The following is a 24670-nucleotide window of genomic DNA, read 5'->3' as shown; positions in this document are numbered from 1 at the left end:
CTTTTGTACATAGTGGATCTTGTACCTCTGATTTTGCATGCAGGTTGTTTGCATCTTTTCTTGTATTAAAGCAACTTTCCGAAAGCTGACAGAAAGGTCATTCAGCAAAGCCTTTTCATGGCTGGTATACGTTTTTACTATTCAAATTAGTACAGCAGCCAGAACATGTAAAAAACATGTAACGTGAAAATGCATTACTGTATATATTTAGAGCGTTTCCCATCTACTCTCCAGAACAGAAGGTAAAGACATCAGTGGACAGAGGAGTGAGGACAGAGAGGAAACCAGGATGTAAGTAAAGATCTGTAATAAGTAAGATGAATGAAGTGTTTTAGGTAATGCTAATAAAGTTTTGTGATATAATATTTTAATTGTTCTACATAAATCAACAAATACAACTGCTGAGTTCAAAGAACGTATTTTCAGTAAATTCCTCTTACTGACAGTAAACTTGTTCGATGACGTTTTAGAAGTTTATGCTTTAAAAAAATTATGATTAAAGGTAAAATTCTACTGTATGTAGTCATTAACTTTTAGATGGTATTATTACTTAATTTATAAAAGTACAACACTTAAATATACTTTATTTTAGTCAGAGCGCTTTAAAAATAGGCTCTTTTTCTATGTTGTGTGTCAGGGTTGGGCAGATCGATCCACATATCCATATTATCAATACCAAGTCTTCGTTTCTTTTTTTTTTTCTTTTTTCTTTGTTATTATTTTATTACATTGATGTTATTTTATATTTCCAAAGAATAAAATAATAATTAAAATCTCCCAGTTCTGCCATTTAGTTTTTAATAAATATTGTTTCATTTAACAAAAATCTTTATGACCAATACAAAAGGCAAACATATTCTATCTTTCTCAGCATAACCAGGATTAAATAATACTGCATTACAATAACCTCTTTTTAAAGGCAGTAAAAGCAAAAGAAAAATGACTGAAACAACCTCAGTTTTTTTCCACTGAATTCAGTAAATATTTTCAGTATTTCTGTAGCAACGGCAGCATCTAGTTGAACATATTGTTTTACACAAATTCAGAAAGAGGCAGCTGTGATGTGTTCAACCTTCTGGAAGGACTGCAGATATACACACACCATGTTCTTTTCTTTCCTTCTTCGTTCTATCTTTCACCATAAAATCCTTTTAGCAAGTTCACAGGTTTTGCATTTTTTCCCCTAAATGTAAAAGTAAGTGTTTGAAATCACTGCATTTGTCTCAACAGTAAGGTATATAAGTCCAGTCAAACAGAGAAAGTGGAAACATGCAGCTGAGTCTGTTTCTACTCAACCTGGTTGGTAAGTAGATCCACGGCAGACTTAGAAGTCAGACCCCTCATTAAGTCAGTCTAATAGTGAGTGTGTTAGAAGACATGAGCTGATTTGTCTTGCAGGGAGATTTAATGGCTGTTTTCTCTTCTTTTAGGTCAATGTTGTTTCACCACATGTCTCCTCTATGAGTATCGCTATATTAACGATAAGATGACGTGGTCCGTAGCCCAGCAGTACTGCAGGAACAAATACACTGACCTGGCCACAGTGTCAAACATGACAGACATGAAGAGACTCCTCTATAAATCCACCATGATGCAGGGCGGCGAAGCGTGGATTGGTCTGTACAAAGATGTAACGTGGACCTGGCACTGGTCTCTGCCTGGTGTGGAGTTCAATAACAGTGAGACAAACTGGGAAAAAAACGAAGGAAGTGTAACAGGAACTGAGAACTGTGGGTTTATAAATAAACGTTTCAATTTGGGAGATGATCCTTGTGAAACAAAGAAGCATTTTTTTCTCTGTTTTAATGGTAAGAAAAGCCTCTAACGTAAATTCTGAAGTTCAACAGATAAAACTAGAGATTGTTTATTATTTCATGTCCACATTATGAAATTAACAGAACTAAGAGATGTTACAGTTATAAGAGGAAAATATGTGTTTTTGAGTTTCTGATACCAGAGCTGATGCCATTAACTTTATGTTTGAAAGATGTAAACTATGACACGAGTTTCTCTCTTTATTCCACAGAAAGCAATCCTTCTCAGAAAATCCATTTGATTTCAGAAAATAAAACCTGGTGGGAAGCTCAGAGATACTGTAGAGAGAATCACACAGACCTGGTCAGTGGAGTAGACCAGCTACAACATGAAAAACTGAAGAGCCTGGTGACCAGCAGTAATGGGAATGTTTTTTTTATCGGCCTGTTCAGAGACAGCTGGAGATGGTCTGATGGGAGCAGTTTTTCTTTCAGACAGTGGAGCGTGTCAATCACAGAGTACAATGTTCATATTCATATAGCAGATTTATGGTTTTTTATGTTTTTACTTTGCAAGAGTGTTTTAAAATGAGTTCCCTTTATTTGTTTACATGTAGTCCTCAGAGCCAAACCACAGACCAATGTGCTGTGATGGTGAAAGACTCAGAAAGATGGAACAGTCGTAGCTGTAATGAGGAAAAACCCTTCTTCTGTTATGATGGTGAGTTTTTTTTAAAAGATTTATGAAGATAACACAACATTTAGCTTAATAGCTGGTAACAACTTGAACATGATTATTCATTTTTTTTTTTTTGGTTTTTTTTTTGTTTGTTTCCGGAACAGATAAAGTGATCCTTATCCGTCAACAGATGAACTGGGAGAATGCCTTATACTACTGCAGGGAACACCACCGTGATCTGGTCACCATCACTAACCTGGATGAGCAGAGATGGGTCCAGGAGAAAGCCAAGAACGCCACAACTCCATATGTCTGGACGGGACTGCGCTACACCTGCACTCTGGATTTCTGGTTCTGGGTCAGTAATCAGGCGGTCACCTATAAGAACTGGGCCTCAGGTCAAGATGGGAATGACTGTGACATGTCTGGAGCCATGGAGACAGGAGGAGAGCATAAGTGGTTCAAAATAAATGACAACAATAAGATGAATTTCATCTGTTCTAAATCTTAAACGTCTTTACTGATCTTGAAGAAACCTGCATTTGCTGTAATGTGATTGGTTAGTCTTATGTTGTCAATATAATGAGTTCCCTTTAATCACCCATGTTGTTGTTATTACTGATCCTAGTGCTGTATCGACCTCCTCTGGCTCGATTAAAAAAAGAAAAAAGAAAATTAAATAAAATAGATCTTTATGTTTTAAATCTAATGCATGTCATATTTTACTTAACCAGCCTGGTTTAAACGTGTCTGACCTGATGAAATTATCTAAGAGAATAGAGGACAGTAACTGCTTTCTTTTTTATATTTTGGGCCCAGAATAAATCTATGCTATGTTCATACAATATAAACCTTGCAGGGTTTAGATCCAAGGATTCAGGTCAACTAGTCCAGACCAGAGTCCAGACTAAACATGGAGAAGCAGCATTTAGCTGTTATGCTGCAACAAATTATTAGTGGAGATTAAACTTTCAGCAAGTATAGACACTTTTAAATTCAGGTTAAAAATGTGTTTTTTTTCTTTTCATCCAGATTTAAATTCAGAAAACTTTATTAGTCCCTAAAGGGCAATTCATTTCATGCATCTGTGTATATCTGCATGGGGTCCGTTACCTTTTCTAGACTAATGTGTTTTCTTTTAATCATTTTGATATACATGTTTTATACATTTTTCATATTTTATCATGTTTTATGTACATCAGTATAATTGTGTTTTAACATGATTTTTAATGATTTAAGGGTTGTTTGTACTTCTGTTTATATATCCTTTCTATTATATATAACCCATTTGATTTCTTGGTGTATGAAAGGAGTGATATAAATAAACTTTCTTTGCCTTCACTTCTTTAAAAAGTGCCTGGGATGACTAATGATGTGAATTAGAGCCATATTAACTAATGCTATTAAAACAAAATAAACTGGCATGACAATTTCAACATACCAGACATTTTACACCTTTAATTTACCACATTTGAATACTTGTCATGTATTTAATATTATAGAAAAGAAAGAAAACACTGTTACACAAACAAAATATATATGTACAAAAAGTGCTTTTTATTTTGATGGAGGGAGTCACAAAATGAAGCCACTATTTCTTGTACAGAATTTAGTTTCTTTAACAGATCAAATGATTATTTAATTAGCAGACCTGTCACAATATTTCAGGCACAATCAATGTGTTTTACAGCCAGTGTACATGCCAACGAACGACTCCTAGAGGCAATGTGAAAATTCATAATACTTTACAATAAAATATAATGTATTAAATCAACAGTTGACACACTAAAGATAAAAAAAGATATGTGGCTGCTGTTTCAGTTCTATCAGCAACTAAAGTGACATCAGACTCATTCATCCCACCAGACTGGGATTTTACTGGCAGTAGAAAGTGAGAACATTCTGCTGGTTTCCTCGTATCAGCACCGCAGGGCAGTGAAGGCCACAGGTCAGACTGTCCAGCCAGGCCATGTACAGTGCACTGGGGCAGTCACTGTGTGGCACAGGGAGGCTCCTGGAAACCACATCACATTAAAAATAAATAAATAAATAAATAAATAAACAAACAAACAAATAACTCACTGTCATGATAAAGTTTAAATATTCCCTTTGCAACAAGGCACATTTTGTACTAAATAATTTCTAAAGCCTGTGATGATCCAAACTTAAATAATGTAAAGTACTCACACAAGCACAAGAGCAGTATGTTGTGAGTTCTTCCGGATGATTTCATTCAGCCTTACTTTCCTCTCAGACTGCAAAAAGAGGAGAGCGAACAAACTTAGTCACACAGAGGAGAGGAGAAGTGTGATCCAGATGTAGACATTTACACAGTGGACAGTATGGTTTACCTTGAGTTTAAAGGACTCAAACACTTCATCAGATATTTTCCATGGGGCTGTTTGTCTCAGTTCCTGCACTGAGACTCCTTCTTGCTGTTCATCATACAGCCTGAAGGGGGCAACACTGTCCACAAACCTGCTCAGGCTGCAAAGCAACATGAAGAAGAAACAAAATATTAAAATTATATATTTAGTTGTTTTGAATTAGAATTAGATATTTTTTTTTTAATTATTAAAGCCACACTTTAAAAATTTTGTCACAATTTACATGTGTGCTATGACTCATTACAGTGATAGCAAAGGATTTTCTGGCATACTTCCTGGCTTGAGGGTGTCTGTCACTGTCCGTCATGACTATAACGTCATTAAAATCCAGACGGAACCTCTTCAGCAGAGCAATCATCCTGAAAGAAAATATCAAAGATTCAGATTTGCTTTACACCAAATATCCACTCATAAGCCAACAGCTTGTACAGGTGTGATATCAGTAGAGACTGTTTGATAACCTAGCAACAGATTTTATTATTAATGGGACAAAAAGACTAGTCAGTTTATTCATTTCATGAATTCTGCATTCACATTTAATTTGTCGTTTGATTCATTTTCTTCATGAGGAGTTCAAAATGTGTTTCTAGAAGTTTTGGTCAAATTTAATGTTAGTAAATCAGGAGAACCTACTCATTGCGTCCTTCCTCCATGTTTTGTTCATCTCCCACAATGAAAACCCTGACCTTACACCTGCGCCAGCGTTTCCTCCTGGTGAGCAGGTAAGGCACCAGTAAAGTCAAACCTTAAAGGAGAATAATTAAATTACAAAATGAGGAAAGCAGGACAGGGAGAAATTAGTCTAAAAATAGTCTAAAACTAGAAGAACCTGCAGGAGTTGAATGAAATAATGGAAACATTGGGTTAAATTACAATTTTACAACATTAGCAACTGCTTAAATACATGACGGCATGGGGTCATATAAGGACACCAGTATGACAGCAGGATGAAGATCCACCAGATATTTGATTATGATAAGATGTGATGGTTATGAATGCCAAAGAGTTTGAGTGTTCTGTGCCCTTAGTTTCAGCTTTTAACTAAGCTGAGTAAAAGAAATTAAAAGGCAGCATTACAGGGTCAAAAGAATTCCCTGTTTATGCACATACACACACACACAATTGCTTCCACGTTTGGGATGAAGCAGCCAATAATAAAGGCTCCCTTAAATGACACACATGCATCTTTAAAATGAAAAAATCTCGTAGGATGATAATAATAATGGATTAGATTTATATAGCACTTTTCAAAGCGCTTTACATTGTGAATCCATTATTCATCCACTCCTCACTCATACCTGGTGATGGTAAGCTACGTGCGTAGCCACAGCTGCCCTGTGGCAAGCTGACGGAAACGTGGCTGCCAGTCTGCACCTACGGCCTCTCCGACCATCACCGAACACTCATCCACACTTTCATACACCAGCGATGCCAACACTGGAGGCAAGGAGGGTTAAGTGTCTTGCCCAAGGACACAACGACAGATGACTGCGGGAATCGAACCACCGACCTACCGATCATTGGACAACCTGCTCTACCGCCTGAGCCACTGCCGCCCCAATGACGCATGGCAGACGACATTCTTCCGTTATCTCATTTCTCATCTGGCTGTTTTTGTTTTTGAGTTCCACCTTCTGTCATGAACTGGACCTGCCTGAGCAAGTATTTCCTTGTTTATGTTATGCCAGCATGACTTTACACTCAATTTGTTTAAACATTTAACACTTCGGCTGTTTTTTTTTATTAAGGAAAGACCCTCTTTGGAGGTTGGAAAGGTCATTTTATGAAATATATTGTTGGACAGATCAACAATAAAACAAATCTCTTTGCAAAATGAAAAACTAAATAAGATGAAATGAAATTTCTTTGTCAATCTCTGTGGAGAAATAATAAATTAAGAACATTTATGAAGGACATGGTTGGATTACATAGATAAAGTATAAATTGCACACATGTTTTAAATGTTTATGTACCATTAAGAGTCTTATTTATATCCAGTCATCAGCTTCCTTTTTTTCAGGTAAGTCCCTGTCAGAAACTGAATAAAATATGATTCTATGTTTTTGATTAAACATGTCACCCATCTGTATTCTCCAGACTAACCTCCATCATCTGCTATCCAGTACACATCGATGGTCTTCTTCCCCTGGTGATTCTGAAACACCGTCTTGGTCTGCTCACTGTTGCCTTCATCAGAAATGTCATCAGCTGCAAAACCGACAATATAAAGAAGTAATGCAGCCTGAGGTGTGCAGGAATTAAAGCACAAGTAAAGATGTGGCATCGTTGCAACATCAGCAAGTAACTACGTAACATTACACTATACTATATTTTATAAGATGAGTCAGTGCAATAATCTAAAGGTTTGGTTGGTTTAAGTTCTCACCTCCTTCCTCCTCATTAGTTTGATGATCATCATTTTCCACAGATTCATCAGGCTCAAAACCATGGTTTACTACAAGATAAACATAATAACCATAATCATACATCTTTTATTTTACCTATAATATTAATATCTCATGTTATAGTAAACTTAATAAACAAAACATCGGCATCCAACCTTCAAAATCTAAATCATCAGAAACATCCTGCCCATCCATCATCCTCAAGATGCACAAACAGTAGTTTGAGTCAAATGTATCACTGGAGAAAAAAAGAGAAGAAAAACAAAGACATAATTTTTATTATTATCTTCTATTTATTTATTTATTTATTAAAGGGAGTTTGTTGTTATAGTTCCATGGTTTGGCTGGTACTAAAATGGTCAGTGTTCTGATACAGTAATGAGAAACTCACCTAATGGTGTTGATATAATCTTCAATGCTTTCAGGAGCACTCTCCTTCCAGTTTGCCTTGAAGCCCAGCACCAACATATTGGGCTTCAGTTTGCCAAGACCAGAGGCCTTAGAGAAAAAATAAAGAAAAGAGAAGAAAAGTGAAAGAAAGAAGTCAAAGCAATAAATTAAAACATCATGCTTGTAGATTTTTCTTATATTTCTTAGTCTTCATTCGTAAATGTTATCAATATCAATTTTCAATATACCAAACCCTGATCTAGATTATGGATTTTTCTATTTATTATGGTACTTCTTGTTTTCAAATTTCACCCAATTAGTTGATTTATAAGCATGTGCAAAGTGGGATGAGTCTATAAAAGACCGACTGCTAATGAATCTCTCATTCTGGGTGATTGGTGAAATTCCCTTTTCTTTTAGATCTTTTTTCATTCTTTTTAATAAATCTTTAAATTAGTAATGTAAACACTGGTGTGGTGTCCATTTTTATGCTCAGTATTTGATCCATCCATAAAATATTTATTACAAACAAGCAAATTACTCAGCAAATAATGAATGATGAGGAAATAAAGTCAAGGTGAGAACGTCTAATGTTTGACAGATACATCTTTTTATAATCAGGATCCATCTAGCAGCGAGGCCACAGCTGGATTTTGCATTGTAAAAAAAAGTGATGCCTACGTGCACCAAAAATTAACTTATCATCTGCTTCATCTTTTTTTATTTGGTAGTTTTTGTGTTATTTTGCAAAAAAAAAAAAAAAAAAAAAAAAAAAAACATAGTCACAAGTAGGCTGAACAAATTCCAGCTATTACAAAAGTCCAGCTACCTCTGGAGGAGGAGTTAGGCTACATCTCAGAAAAACAGATCAGAGAAAGGATGTACCTGTAGGAGGTGATGAGCTCCCGTTCTGAGGCTTTCAGCTGTAAAAGGAGTGTAAAACGATCGCACCTTCCTCTTGTTCATCCACTTAACCAACCCGTCTGTAGCATCCTGCGGCCGCGTCTTCCTGTCCTGCTCCTGAAAGTTTCAGCATTTAATGTCTTTAGGGAATAAAGACATTCAATCACAGAGATATTGTATGTTAAATGTGTTCTACAAGACTATGTTGAGGACCATAGAAAAATTGCTTCCTATGTTTTCAATTTAGGAAGCTTTTCTATGGGTCACCTACCATGATGATGTCTCCACAGATCATGAGGCTAACGTGTTTAGTAAAGGAGCCAACAAAGTCCACCAGTGTAGGTCGCTGGTTTGGAGGCCCGGTCAAAACAAGGCATTGTGGTCTGAAAGAAGACATGTAAGAGAAAATATTTCTGCATGAACCTCCAGTACTGGTTTGACAAAAAAAAAAAAGAAAAGAAAAGAAAAAATAAGGAAATAGGTGATATTTTGCTAATATTAAATGTAGTTAAGTTAAAATATGTTTTAATAAAAAACTAAAATCTACATTCTTTTTCACTATATGATTCATTTGCGCTACATATAAGTTAGACTTTAGAAACCTCACCTGAAATTCTTGACATGATCCTCCACACCAGACAGAGACACAGAGTATGACAAAGCCATGTTGTATGTGCCGGCCTGGACCGAAGAACCCCAGTTTATTTCTGTCAGATGAGAGAAAATGTTCTGATATTTCTCCTTTTTTTGTTTTATATATATGCATATATATATATATATATATATATATATATATATATATATATACCTTTCAATACTAAGCTAAAAATTTAGCTTGAACATATTTTAGAAAAATTCTTTTTTTTTTTTGACCATTTTGACCCACTTGGTTTGTTGTAGTTGACATATCCAAACAGAAAGAAGATGATACAGAAGGTGATGAGAGCAGCCCACCAGGTGAAAAGGAACATGAGAACCACAGAGATCACTGCTCCAAACAGAGCTGTCCATTTACTGTAGTAGTGAAATGAAGGCCTCCATCCTAAAAAAGAAGCAACAATAAGAAAACAGAAACTTTAAGTTTTTCTACCCTGCTGGGTTTGAAGTAGCAGCCATAAAACTTTTAAAGGTTTTTTCTTCTGTTCAGGAAACTGAATTACAAAAAGTTACATGAAGTTACATAAAGTTGTTTCTCAATAAGGTTTCATATTCGTTGATAAGTATAGAGGATCTTAGGCTCCAGAAACGGTCAGCTTTCTCGGTTTCAGCCTTATCGGCTGAGTTCCTCTTTCTGTGACACTGTTTTCTCAGTGCAAACTGAATATTGCAATTCTGTATTTCCCTTCATGTGCATCACAATAAGGAGAGACACATCCTCCTTCCCGTGATGGCAAAATAATGTATTGCTCGGGTTGCTATGTCTATAACATAACTGGTTAGGGTGGAAATATTGTATGACTCACCCTTAATCTGGTTTTTTTTTTTTTTTTTTTTAGAATTACAACTACCACTGAGGACTTCTGTATGAGTCACATTTTCCAAATAGATAATTATGCTGTCGTACACGAGCTTAAGAACAGCAACAGAATTTAAGACACAATATGTAAGTACTGCTAAATTTGTGAACATAAGCACTGTTTCTAACTATTGGGAGAGGTTGGTTTGGCCATCCAACAAAGTAATATTTTTAAATGAATATCTGGATTTTAACCGAGGATTATTTTTACTTCTTTGTTAGATTTTTGGATAGTAATTTGCCCCATTGTGTTTGTTTATGTTTATCCTTTATTAGAGTGATTGACTCACCAGGAGAATTGGTGATGGAGGCATGAAAGCAGCTGAAGTTTATGAGGCAGTAGGAGCACAGGAAGAAGTTGGAGATCAAGGCTGCGATGGTGTTTAGCTCCGCTGTGGTGTCACAGAAGGCAGAAAAAAAGAACAAAGTTAAATAAATTGATAAATAAAAACAAATATTGATCATTTAGAGCAAGAAAAAAATAGTTTAAAAAATATTTATGTGTATATATATATATTTTAATATATATATTTTTCATTTACAATTAAGCTGTTTGTAAAGATACTGCACCCCACACACCAATGAGAATAAAGGCAATTGCAATGAAGTAGCAGAGGACATAGGCTCGGAGGGGCTCATCGTTTTTCCCATAACCCTTTGCAAAGAATATAATGTACGGGTATATTTTGTCTCTGCAAAGACACTGAAAAACAAGACAGAAAAAGAAAAAGAAAAGAAAAGTCATATATCACATGATCAGAATAGAATTAAGTATTTTTCCTGCATGACAAAAGTCCAGTTACAATTCTTAGATTTTACTGTTAATATTTCTGTGCCAGTACCAAACAAGATATAACATCAAATGCAGTATAGTAACCTGAGGTTTAATGCTGTGAACTGACTGGTTTCTGGTCAGGTAAGATTTAATTAACAAGTGTTCATCTAATGGTGCAATTATATTTAGATGAAAGGTCAATTTAGATATAAAACCGGCAGCTTAGCATCAGAGTCTCACCTGAAAGACTTTAGGAGCGGAGACAAGAAATCCGAGAGCAGAAGACAAGCTGGCTGCAAATACACCAGCAGTGATCAGGTAGTAAAATCCAGAAACTTGCCCCAGTACCTGGTTGAAATAACAACCACAAGCTAGAATGAGATTTATAAATGACCATATTTGACAATAACTATCAGCTTATGAGCAAAGATTTTAAAAATTCGAAGAAAGAGTCTTAATGTATTATATCACATGTTTTAATTACAAGCAAAATGTCTTTTGAGGTTGTACCTTGACACTGTTGGCCAGCCCGTACTGACAAGACTGTGACTGGATGCAGTCTGTGAAGTTCCACCCCAGATTACATCCCAGTCCAACACAACCGTCAGTAATGTTTCCAGTAAAGTTGTCAGTCATATTTCCAGATGCGTCCCGCACCACACATGCTCCTAGAAACCATTAGGATTCCTGGTTAATAGCAGTGCCTTGCTTAATATTGCTGCAATTATTCATATTTATCTATTATTATCCTTAATCCATGCTTACAGGCATTTTAAAACATGTTTGTATTAGTTAATCCTTTATTCTACACTGACCTCACACGTTTATGCATAATGTGTGACAACTATTCTTACATGGAGACCAACAAAAATCAGGTAGATATGGGTAGATAAGTACAAATAAAATAAAATAAAAAAAAAACAATAAATAAATAAACTACCAATTGTTACAGTAATTCCCAAGTAGCTCACTGTAGTCCAAAATATTGCCATCAGGGTGCCTTTGGGGATTGCAGTAGCAGGATCCTGCAAATAGAAATTATAAACATATTAGCAACCATGTACTAGCCATTTCCAAAATAGTTAAAAACAGAAATCAGTTATTTGCATAAACCAGGTATAAATTATAGCACATAGAAAATCTATAGCTAGTTTTAAATCTGCTGGCAGCAACATGTCGGAACCAAGGCAAAAAAAGGTGGAAAATTAAGTGATACAAAAAGAAACATTGCAGGTTGTTAAGCTAATAAGCAACAGGCCGGTAACATGACTGGGTATGAGGAAAGCAGGGAGAAAGTCTCTAAAAGGTAAAGCTGAGCAAATGTTTAACAATCCGCAAAGAAGTTTGAAGATTGTGAAAATATTTTAGTAAATATCAAACAAATAATAATAAATAAGATTAATGAGAGTGAAAACCTCTCTGTGCACAGGGGACTGGGGACATGGCTGAAAGTCAGTATTGGATGTCCATGATTATCATTGTCTTGCTATCCAAAAGTGCCGGTTATACCTCTATCATGCAAAGAAGAGGTCATATGCAAACATGATCAAAGAATACAGCCATTCTTATGTGTAGTAAGACTATTTGAAAACTGAAATTAGTTGCCACAACCTTTGGATGAAAGCGGAAATGGTGTAAGTGCACAGTAAGCATTTCTGATGGTGCATTAGTGCCTTGTTGCATGCACATCTGGAAAAGCAACAGCATAGCAAGTTTTATATGTCTTTGAGATCTTCGTGTGCTCCACATGCACGTGGTATCTTTTTAGGGAAAGCCTTGGGTATGTCACCAAAGCGATGCTAAGCACATAACGCATCCATTACAACAGCATGGCTTCACAGCCCAGGTGCTGGACTTTCATCATGAAATAAAATATATGACAAAGAAGAAGACATCTGTTCGTCTTGTTACAAAAAGAAGAAATGCTACTGAAATAGATGACATTGTCCCAGATTTTGTTTTTTAAGATTTTTCTTTTTCTTTTTTTTTTTTTTTTTGTGAAAAATCTTAGTTTTACAGGAGTTGTAGTCCTTTTGAATGTGGAATGTATCTCGGTGTCTTATTGTCATACTTTCAGATCTCCAGAGATGTTGGCTCCAGACAGAATGCCGATGGTGGCAGGAAAAAAAATGGAAAACATCTGGAAAAAGCTGCCTTCAGAACCTCTCCAGTCTGGAGTGAGATTCTCTTTCAAAATATCTCCTGTAAAGAAAGCCAGATAGGAGTTATATCATTAACCATCCCTCATATATATATATATATATATATATATATATATATATATATATATATATATATATAGATAGATAGATAGATAGATAGATAGATAGATAGATAGATAGATAGATAGATAGATAGATAGATATGGGTAAGTGTATCCGGTATAATACTGTGTTGAAAACAATAACATACCTCGGTATCCAAAGATGCCCCAGGCTTGTTTCTGAATGTTGGGAGGGATTACTGTGCCCACAAAGTAGTTTACAAAGGAGACCAGGAGAACTAGGAAGAATAAAATTTGAGCCTGGAAAACAGAGGGAGTTTGGAAAAGTCAAAAGAGACAAGCTGTGATGAATAGTAGTAAATAAAAGTTGTTGAAATAGATTATGAATGAAAACAGATTAGATTAAGATAAAATAAAATGCATCAGTATGTGCTCACCTTGGACTCCCACTCCATCCCAGCCAATGAAATGAGCAGAAGAACCGTCACAGTGATCACACCCACGATACGGACATCGTTGATTGAATCGACCATGACCACACCAAATTCCTGCATTGATCAATCAAGTTATTCAGAAGAAGCTGCAGAATGATTGTTAAATTAGCACAACAGCAGAGAAGGACGTAAGACTCACACACCCTGACTCATCCATACATTTCTAAGCAGAATACGTGTTGAATGTGTGAATTTACTCAGTCATTACTATGTTTGTATGATGAGCCTATTAATGGAAACCTCCTCAAGGCTGTAAGACAACTTCAAGTTCATCTTATTGTTTGTTTCATCTCAGATAACTTTTGCCAAATTTTGCACACATTGAAGATTTGTTAGGTTTATAGATGTCTCCCTCAGTTGGCCTGCGAGCTCCTCGGGATCCCCCTGGACAAGCTGAAATGGGCGGGGAGAGAAAAGCCTGGGCTTGCCTGATTAGCCAGACTATACACAGCATACCCAGGCTCCAAAAACATACCTGCATTAGATCTCGGACCACCTCTGCAAAGCCAACTGTGTTGAGTGCACAAGCCAGAGCATTAGCAAAGGAGAAGACCATCCCGATGGGTCCTCCAATTTCAGGACCCAGAGTACGAGAGATCATGAAATACGCCCCACCTGAAAAGTAGTTTAAAAATCATACAGATGTATTTGAAAAGGTAAATAAATCATTGTTTCACATACAGTTCAAATCTTTTGCACAGACTTTATAATATTTACTTTTTTCAAAGGTAGTTTGAATTCTGACTTTGCATGGACTTACCTGAGACCACCCTTCCATTGGTGGCAATGGCAGAGATGGAGAGCGCAGTAACTGAGGTCACCACCACAGACATCAGGATTATAAGACATGTCAGCACTAATATGAGGACAAAGAAGGTCATTAATATTAACTGAGCCATCTTAAACCAGAAAAAAAAATATTTATGCTACTTTACTGATTGATAATTTAGATTTCACTTACACAGATATCTGTACTGAGCTTATGTGCTTTACACATGCTGTTCCCCAGTTTTTCAATCTGGGTTTTTATAGTTAGGTACAATTATTATTAACTGTCTGCAACTGCACAGATACTGAGGATGAATAATTTGTAACCTCAGTCTTATAATAATAATAGGGTGCAGTTATGTGCTATGAAGAAGAAGTGCTTGTATTTGTTACTGACAATTTCAGGTTATTCAGTACAATTCCTGAGGTATCTACCAATATGATGGTACTTAATTCTAAAGGGAGGAGGAAAAAGTGTTGATGTTCAGGATCAGACCAGATTTCTTTGTAAAGAAATCAAGGTTACAAGTGAATGAACCTTTCCTGATGTAGAAAGAGGTTGTCAATGTTTAATAAAGTCTTGTTGCTCTAATTTCTTTCTTTTTTTCCACACTGGAAGTTTTACTCTGTTCCTGAGATAAAGCTGAGTAGCAGAGTTATGCACACATTATTATCAGTCCACGACAATGTAAATCAATCTAAGTTAAAGATAAGAAGGCAGGACTAGAGTAGGGAGTGTTGGAGTGGCTTAAAAACAGAGCTGAAATGATTAAGTGCGTGGAAGAATAATTGAAAGCTGGACTTACAAATGCCTGCCTGAGAGGTGATCCATGACAGGCGGAGGAACACGATGACCCCCCAAATATTCAGCATGCAGCGAACCTTTGACCAAAGTTCAAAGAAAGTGACTTTTAAATGACAGCTGAAGATTTTGTTTATTAAGTCAAATCAAAGAAGCAATATGTCAAACTTTACTATGTGCAGAAGATTTAAATACAGCCATGTTTTCCTCACCATGACTCCAACTATCCAGCCAAATCTAATAGGAGCTTTCTTCTTAGAGTCCTGAGACTCTTCACACGGCACCTGCAAGCTGCCTGAGTCTGAGATGGATGCTTCCTCCACTCGGACCTCCACTTCCTGACAAAAATAAAAGAATAAATTTAAATTGATTACATAACATTTAATGCTGTAATATATTATTTGACTGTTTGCTTGTTTACACTGAATCACATTTAAAATGAGTAAATCTTAATGAGTTGGTTTATATTGCTAAAGTAAAGAAACGTAGCTTTTATTAGTAAAATTAACTTGTCGCCTGCTCAATTAAAAGCTGTGCAAAGATGGTGTTCTTAGCAGTGAGAAATTTACCTCAAATGCCTTACGGAGAGCCTCAAGAGAAGGTCTGCTCCTTGCCTGCTGGCGTGGCAGGGTACCAGCATAATGCTCCAGCTGGGGCACCAGGTCTATGGTGCTGTAGAGGGAAGATCTGCGCAGCTCTGTCCTTGAGCCCCGATGCTCTGATGTACTGTTTGTCATAAGTACAAAGCATCAATGTCATCATCAGAAAGATATATCGTCAATAATTCAGCAAAGGCTGAAACTAATTTGTAACAGTCTTATTTTGCAGCTGCTTTAATGATTGCTGGGTAGTGCAGATGTCTACTGGTGTGACAGAAAAAGAAAATATTCATCTGTTGTCTACTCTGTTAACAGGTAAATGACTTTATCTTGATCTAAAGATCTGATCTGTAAGATGTTGTGATGTTTTGCACTAATTGTTAACTCCAACTAAATGAACATCTTTCACCTGCACTAAATAATGAGAGAAATGCTAAGTGTCAGCTGTGAAGCTAGATCTTGCATTTACACCACTGTGGAGACAAAAAAACAATAGCTGTCGAAGTTTGTTTCTGTGATGGCCATACCTGCAGCCACACATTTAAAGGCGGTAACCCCCACTACATCATACACATTTCTTTATAATTAGTTTGAGTTAACATTATTATATTCAATCTTGTTTAAGTTCTCTGTATTTAACATATGTTTTTGTCTTTTAATGGTGCTGGGGGAGCATGATGAACGCTGGGGGGCAGCAGTGAGCTCAACAGGCAGAAGCCAGGGAGCAGGAAGTGCCATGGGCCCAGACCAAGTCAGCTCCTTCCAGAGGGGAGATTAATGGCCTTCATGTCGTTAAACATTTAGTTTTGTTGTTAGGATTTTGATTAGTTTGATTTCTTGTATTATTTTTGAATAATCCTTTTGTTAAGTAATAGTGTGTTTAGGTTTTGTCTAATTGTTTAATGTATTTGTTAGTATTTGTCAACCCCTCTTGTGTTTTAGAACTGGTCTGATCAGCCAGTATTTAGGTGACCCTTTGTTTCTTGTTTGGGAGGTCAGGTTAGTTGTTTTGTTAAGTCAGTTTGGTTTGTGTTAATTGAGTTCTTTTGAGTTACCTGTTAAACAGTTAGTTTAAAGTTTGAGTTATCGTTGTACCTTTGTTCAGTTTTGTTCAATTGACCTCTTTTAAAAAGGCCCAAAACTGGTTTGTGAACATTCTTTTGGGTAAATAAAACCCATTCTTTTTTTTTTTAAACCAACTGTGTCCTTGTCCTTTACCAGCTTGGTCCTTCACAGTTTCCTATAAGTGGTTTAAATTTGTCTTTGTAGGGTTGTCTGCAGGAGGAGGTGAAGTCTAAATTTTCCATAATAAAGTAATAGTCACAAACATGAAGAAACTGAGAAAAATGGTGGCTTTGGTCAAGTATAAGAGGAAAATTAAGGAAGGCCGTAATGCCTGATAGGTGATGTATTGGCCATGGTTATTTACCACAACATGAATTATTAATTATTACTAAAATATATTTGTATGTATATACATATATATATATATATATATATATATATATATATAGAGAGAGAGAGAGAGAGAGAGAGAGGGAGGGAGAGAGAGACAAAGCAACCCTACTAAAGCAGAAATATTAAAAAATATTAGTAAAATTAAGGATTATCAAAAAAACGTACTGTTTTGATATATTTTCCTAAAATAGAACTCCAATTTGTGCATTAAAAACATGATTGACAACCAGACTATTGCAACATAGGGTAGAGATAAGGATGAACTTAAGATATAAATATAGATTTAACACATTTTATTATTCACATAATTCAGTATTTATAAAAATGTTTTAAAAAAGAGTAAAAGATCTTGTTGTATAGCTGCCAAGAAATCCCTCTAGAGTAGATTCCACTGGAGCAATTATAGCAACAAACTTGGGACTTTATTGTGATGTAAATATAATGTGTTATTTTTATAGTAATTGTTTTATAGATACATATAATTTTATATTGTATTATTTTTTCCACTGCTCTCAGCAGAATGAGCAGAGGTGATTTAGGGATAGCCTGGCAGTTATTACAAACCTTGAATCCTCATCAGAGACAACGATGGAAGGAGGAACTTGGAGGTTATTATTGCCTTCGGTGCTTCTGCCATGTAAAGAGTATGTTGGAGGCCCTTCTTCACTGTTCAAGACGCTGGCACCCAGGGTTGCACCACTAACCTTGGATTTGAGCTGCCCCATCCTCAACTCCTTACTAGTTCTTGTAGACTGAAATGGGAAAAAGTTGAACAATTTTTGTCATTGATTTATTACAATTTCTCTGGATTTTTTATTTTTTTTTTTAGTTTTCTTAATCCCATTAGCGACTTGATACAACCTAACCTCATGGTACAAAATATTAAATGGGTAAACAACAGAAAAGTGTGTGTTTTTGTGCCATCCAATATAACTTTCAGTGTAATACATTTTAATAAGACATGTTTGAGAGATGTGGGAAAGGATTTGGTGAATTGTAATCCAGGAAACTAATATTTTGGTGTTATATATTACTACAGTAATTCTCTGTATTTTACTGGAAAACAATTTGCTTTCAATGTCTAAACATAACCAAGTACATTCCATGCCTAACCATAACCATGCATGGTTATGGTTAGGCATGGTTATGGTTATATGTAATACCTCATTGGAATATTTAATATTTTAAACTCAAGAGACAGAGTTAAACAGAAAACTGGACTGAAAAATAGATATTTGTGAACATTGTTCAGTGGATTCCATTTTCATTTACAGGCATTACTATTTCACATTTTGCCATGAGACTGTTTTCAATATTAAGAAATGCAAAAGAATTGTTAAATTTGGGTTCTTGTTGCAAAATAAGTCAAGCCACTGAAGATTTTTGTGAATCTCAAAGAAATTGTCATGGTTGCTGCTCTGCTGGGCCTCCAGTCCCTCATCATGCTCATCTGCTCCACCTGTGGCAATCCTGATTGCTCACTCTCTTCACCTGCTCCCCTCCCTACTTAAGCTCACTCCAGTCCTTGCTTCCCTGCCAGATGGTCAGCATTGTTTTGCCTTGTTGATGTCCAGCGTTTACTCTTGTTTTCTGATTCCTGTGTTTGACCTAGTTACGGCCCTTGGACTTCTCTTGCCTCATCCCCTGTCGGACTGCTCCTGCCTTGTGATCTCCTGGTTTTTGACCTGTTTTGGAACGACCACGGATATTCGCCTGCCCCAGCTAAGTAGTCTGCCTCCTACCCCTGTTTATGACTCTTGGCTTCTTAAATCTCTGCTCGTTTGGATTGCGGATCATACTGACTGTTTCTGGAGCCCTTTCAGGATATTATTCCCTGCTTTACCTGAGGAAGGCGCCACCGCTTCCTACTGGACCAAACCCTGCTCATCTCCTCCATTACCCGGACTGAATAAATTACTTTCTTGGAATCTATCACTGTGTGTGTGGCTGAATTTCCGGGTCCTCAGGGAGACACCATTACAGAAATACTAGCATTCATTCAGACAGTGTTCACTTTATTTTTGCATTATTAGCTATTTATTGGGCTATTCCCAACATTTGCATCCCATTTCTGTTAACAATGTTGATGAAAGCAGCAAAAACAAAAAAAACATACACAAACCCACACATAAACACACAAAAATACATTCACTCTCTCTCTCTCTCTCTATATATATATATATATATATATATATATATATGTGTATATATATATGTGTATATATATATGTGTATATATATATGTGTATATATATATGTGTATATATATATGTGTATATATATATGTGTATATATATATGTGTATATATATATGTGTATATATATATGTGTATATATATATGTGTATATATATATGTGTATATATATATGTGTATATATATATGTGTATATATATATGTGTATATATATATGTGTATATATATGTGTATATATATATGTGTATATATATATGTGTATATATATATGTGTATATATATATGTGTATATATATATGTGTATATATATATGTGTATATATATATGTGTATATATATATGTGTATATATATATGTGTATATATATATGTGTATATATATGTGTGTATATATATGTGTGTATATATATATATGTGTGTATATATATATATATATATATATGTGTGTGTGTGTTCTGAAAAGGGAATCTCAGAATCAGAGGAGGATTGTTGGCTCTATATGCATTTTATTCACATTAGAGTAAATTCAAATAGTTTTGTTTTTGTTTTTGTTTTTTTTTTCCTTTCTTTTCTTTTCTTAAGAGAATATTTAAAGAAATTATTGGCAGGGTTAAGGTTAGTTTTGCATATTGATAATGAAATCCCAATACAATTGATCACTTGATTAGCTTTAGACTTTAAATACTTGCAGAGAAAGATACAGCTCCGGTATCTTTTTGATACAGGACATTAAAGCGTTTAAGAATTACAGCACTAAACCCAAAATCATTTAAAAATGATATACTTACAGGTGCTTTCCTTCGCAGATGAATGAGCTGTTGTCAGCAGATGAAATATTTCTCATTCAGCTGTGAAACTCTGTAATTTATACTGTCAGTGATGTTGGTAATATCTCCTCCCATGTACCCTATGTTCTTCCCTCCCCCTTACAGATGCACACACCAACACATCATTTCCTACCGCACACACATACACAAATCTATACTCCATTATTTAACCACAAATATTTTCTCTGTTCTCTTCATGTCTGCTTTCTGGAAGATGACTTCTGAGAAAGAGAAATCTTAGACACACCGCAGTGGAAATGCGTGCCATGCATTTGTCCCAAGCAGAGTTTGGCTCTGCCATCTTTATTAGGTGAAAGTGATTTAGTTTACACTTTAAACTCAAACTATAACAGGTTGATTTTCTTCTGATTTTCTGGGAAACTTGCTGATAAAATCACAGTATTAACCACTGCTTGAAAAATGTTGCCAAAAATAAACTAATGGAAGTTTTCCAAGTAAAATTCTTGTTGAACAGTGCAGTCATATCTAAAATTGTATGCATGTTTTACATTTTTTAGATTTCAAAAGAGCTTAACTGTGACTCAACCTATGGCTCATGATTTTTTTTTTTTTTTCAGAATTTATAAATAACCCTGTTGTGTTTTGATCATCAATAAAAAAAAAACAATAAAACAATAAAAAAACTGTTTTCTCAGTGACCATGTTAATAGCATCAGGGTCCCCTATTTCATTCTAAGCTGTTCTGTTATGCTCTAATTTGTACTTATATGTCATAGATTTTAGCCAAATGTTTTTCCACAGGAATCAAACAGCACCGATCAATATCTATTCAAAAACGAGCTAATGATTGTTATATTTCACACATACTGTGAGTGCAAGAGATTGTTAGGGAAAGTGAGCAAATTTCAGCTCCTAACAGCTACATTTATGGTCTGTAGCCGAATCAAAGTTATGAAATAATTCATTCTAAAGAACAATGTTTTATAGGTAAATTCTCTTCAGTTATTAGGTCTCATTCCCATTTTCCCTCAGGTTTAGTAGGGGCAAAAGGCTTTTTAAAAAAGGGCCACACTGACTGTCTTGTTTAAAGTGGAAACTTTTTGCAGTGTATTCTTCATTGTGCCAGGGCCTTGCTATATTTAAACCCGCTGTAATACATTCAGCACCCTACATGCACACAATGCCATTGTGCTCTGGTCAAAGTCACTCGTTACACCCACACGGGTAGAGCAGAAAGCCAGGTAGGTGTCTTTGCTGAGTCTTGATCTGCGGTGAAATGCTAGCCATTTTTTTTTAGCACATTATAAATTTTGCCTTTTATCGTTTGCTTGTACAGCACTTTGGTACAAAGTTGTTTGTTTTAAATGTAAAATTATTTTAATTTATAAATTTATACATAAGTCTCCTTGCTAAAATTCTCTTTAATAGGGACTTCATTTGTCACACTTAAATGTATCACTTTGTTTCCATTTGTGAATAAAGTAAGGAGTCAGGGATAGATTCTGGTTTCATCATCTATGAAATATTGCTGAAACCACTGACTGGCTTTCATAATGACGCTGCTAACAGTTAATTTTTTAGGTGGGGTCATCTTTACAAAGCATAAGACACTTCAGGGGTCATAAGGTACTTGACGGGCGTCGGAGTAAATAAGTGTAGAGATAAGAGTATTGACGTATGTAACATTTCTAGTGTGACCTGTGGTATCATAATTAAATGTTGAAATATGAGCAGAGGCGTAGCATCAATATAAGTGTTTTTGTTTTGTTTTCTTAGTTAGAAGTTAAAATCCTAAAAATGCACTAAACCTGGTGCTGTCTCTGGGTACTCTGAAAAAAAGGAACATAAAACAGATGAAAAAGATTTTAAGAGGAGACGGGCTTACTGATGGGGAGCCAGTCCTGTTGTAACTAAAACCAAACATATCACCACATGCTCCCCACACACATACACAAACCCCAAAGTGATGAGTCCCAGAGGCCCATAAGTGGCCCACAAGTAACCAAAACTACAAATTAAAACTTCCCTAGAGGCAGCACCTCAGTTAGCTATAAAAAGTTGTGGGAAAAGCCAAAATCTGATAAATCACACACACACACACACACATATCTATCTATCTATCTATCTATCTATCTATAGATAGATAGATAGATATATTAGTCACTGGTCACTGCCCTACTTTTCCTATTTATAGCAAACTTCCAGGCCTGGTGAGAGAAATCATTCAATTATAAGTGCCAACAGGCCCAAGAGGCCAGCCTGACAAGCTGGTACTACTACTTTAGGAATACATTATTCACACTGCTCCCTACTGTCCCTGTTTTTTAATCCTGTCTTAGTTCCTCTCCCATTCCCCTCCTTGTGCCGTGTGTTTGCAGAGGGAATGTCCAGTCATCATCACAAGCAGATGGGAAAAATGGGACGTTGTAGCAAATCAAGAGGCGGAGATATGGGTGACGTTCGACAAAAAATACCACCTAAAACTCTTTCCCGAAACAAACAACTTGGAACTGAATCAAAGTATGTGTTAGACTGTAAAGCCCATCATTCCCCTCCCCACCCCTCTTCATCTCTTCCTGAGGATTCAGGTCTCCTCTCCTATGTCCTACCTTCTCACTCGGACAACCTCTTTACTAACTTACAGAGGCTTAAGGATGAAGAGCTGCTGCTGGACTGCAACTTTGACATCCAAGGAAACACTTTCAGAGCTCATAGACTCATCCTGGCAGCTGCCAGTCAAACCCCAAATTTATTTTTAGGCTCAAAACAAAGGTTAGAAGAACTAGCTCATTGTTTGACTCCGGTTGGGTTAAGAGCTGTTCTGGAGTTTGCTTATTCTGGAGATGTGTCTTTGGACTTGAGAAAAGAAGGAAAACTAGAGGAGGTGCTGAATGATTGTCGCTCTCTTCAAATGGAGAGGTTGCGGAAGAGATGCATGTCAAAGGTCACAACCTCACCTGCAACAGAGAGGGAAAAGAGCTTAGAAGTCGTCAAGGACATGTGGGACAGAGGGGTAGGCTGTGATATTACAATACAAGCTGAGACTGGAGCGAAATACTCAGGTAAGATGCAACTGAAGAAACCCTTGACTGTCTTCAACACCAGGAGGTTAAGAATTATGTGTTTTTGCACCTAAAATAGCCCAAATATAAGAACAACAATAGTTTGTGAAGATTATGATATGAAATCCCACTAAAGATAAAATAAATATTGTCACCTTCTTAAATGATGACCTAAGACATTTTGTTAAGTTTAAAATAACTATATTTATTCTAGATATCTGTTTCAGTTTTTTGTATGTTTAGAAAAACGTGAAAAAAATGACACTATTTTAAGAGGGTGACGACATCCAAAAATTATTTTTCTTAATTTTTTTATTATTTATTTTGACAAAGGGCCAAATAAAGACTTCAAAAAAAAAAAAAAAAAAACGACTTTTCTTCCCATTTTGTGTTGCATCAGGTTTTAAGGTGTTCGTTTGTAGACTTTAAAATTCCAGTTCTGTCAATAGAAATTTAATAGCCTACAATGCTCATAACTATACTTTACTATACTTTTCTACTTTATGGTAGAATTGCATGAAAATCAAAAGCACTGCGTTCCAATTACTTTGGCATAGTAAAGTATGTAGTATAAACATATTTCTTCAGTCACCCAGAAAGGACACATTAGTGTTTTTTTTTGCGTCCACCATAGTTTATTAACAGTCATTCAGCTTTGCTACTAATACCCCGATACTCCACACACTGTGCCAGTGAATATGTAAATATTCCTTGGAAAATTTAGTTGTAGAAAGTGTGCCTGTTCTCTTGCAACAGCTCCTCATAGATATATATATATATATATATATATATATATATATATATATATATATATATATATATACATAATAGATATGAGCTGTTACAAGAAACAGGCAATTGCATTGAACAGTTGTCTTGAATCTGATTATGTTAAAGATCCTGAATTCTTATTTAACCACACAAATAACATATTTAGAAAAGTTTAATTAAGTATGTGAATTTCCACTGTTTTAAGCTATTTCTCTACAGAGAACATGATGTTAGATACATATTGTACTTCACCTGCACACAGAATCTGTATTCTAACATATAGAATCAGCCTCTAAAATCCCATCTCAGTCCATCCATTTTACTAGCCAAATGTTAAACATTTCTTTCATTTACAGATGAAAAAAATCATTATTTCTAATTAAACTTTATAGAAAAGCATTTTTATTATCAGTGTTGTGACTCGTTCAAGAGCACTAAATGTATATGGAAGTATTATAACAAATTTTATTTAATAAAATTAAGCAAAAATAGATATTTGTTTTAGCATTTGTTTAATATTTTCTTTCATTCAGCAGCATGATTCAGTTTTTTTCACTAAGGTCCATCTTTTCTGTGCATTTTTTCCCCTCTAAGCAACAATTGTTGTGAACTGAGGTAATGGCAGATAATTTCTTTTACAAAAATGTGTTCTTGTCCCACCCTGCAACAAGGCGTGACATACCGATATGTTCTCTGTTAACT

At 35.6% G+C, this 24670-nt stretch overlaps 3 protein-coding genes across 4 annotated transcripts in view; 2 read left to right on the top strand and 1 right to left on the bottom strand.

Moving 5' to 3' along the window:
• LOC121639986 (Fc receptor-like protein 5) overlaps window positions 1–24670 on the top strand; it is a 907115-nt gene that overhangs the window by 68912 nt on the left and 813533 nt on the right. The gene's annotated exons all lie outside the window — the stretch shown is intronic.
• LOC121640039 (C-type mannose receptor 2-like) lies at window positions 139–3743 on the top strand. The gene is made up of 6 exons (XM_041985710.1): window positions 139–291; window positions 1231–1303; window positions 1431–1808; window positions 2027–2273; window positions 2372–2475; window positions 2598–3743. The coding sequence occupies exons 2-6, from the start codon at window positions 1270–1272 to the stop codon at window positions 2942–2944; spliced, it is 1110 nt and encodes a 369-aa protein (XP_041841644.1). The 5' UTR covers window positions 139–291; window positions 1231–1269; the 3' UTR covers window positions 2945–3743.
• On the bottom strand, window positions 4090–20148 carry slc12a10.1 (solute carrier family 12 member 10, tandem duplicate 1). Its single transcript, XM_041985609.1, has 28 exons — window positions 20136–20148; window positions 17719–17906; window positions 15667–15823; window positions 15310–15435; window positions 15102–15177; window positions 14288–14383; window positions 14003–14142; window positions 13471–13581; window positions 13222–13333; window positions 12881–13011; window positions 11750–11834; window positions 11320–11477; window positions 11050–11157; window positions 10614–10737; window positions 10325–10426; window positions 9405–9560; window positions 9126–9225; window positions 8790–8901; window positions 8501–8635; window positions 7617–7723; window positions 7381–7463; window positions 7207–7275; window positions 6924–7028; window positions 5454–5565; window positions 5093–5179; window positions 4785–4920; window positions 4621–4688; window positions 4090–4447 (listed from the first exon to the last, which is right to left on the bottom strand). Exons 2-28 carry the CDS (start codon window positions 17877–17879, stop codon window positions 4309–4311), a joined length of 3096 nt encoding a protein of 1031 aa, XP_041841543.1. The 5' UTR covers window positions 17880–17906; window positions 20136–20148; the 3' UTR covers window positions 4090–4308.

This window comes from Melanotaenia boesemani, chromosome 5 (assembly GCF_017639745.1).
Source record: "Melanotaenia boesemani isolate fMelBoe1 chromosome 5, fMelBoe1.pri, whole genome shotgun sequence".
NCBI classification, from domain to species: domain Eukaryota; kingdom Metazoa; phylum Chordata; class Actinopteri; order Atheriniformes; family Melanotaeniidae; genus Melanotaenia; species Melanotaenia boesemani.
Note: the sequence above shows the minus strand (reverse complement) of the source record. Positions and strands in the feature narration are given on the sequence as shown.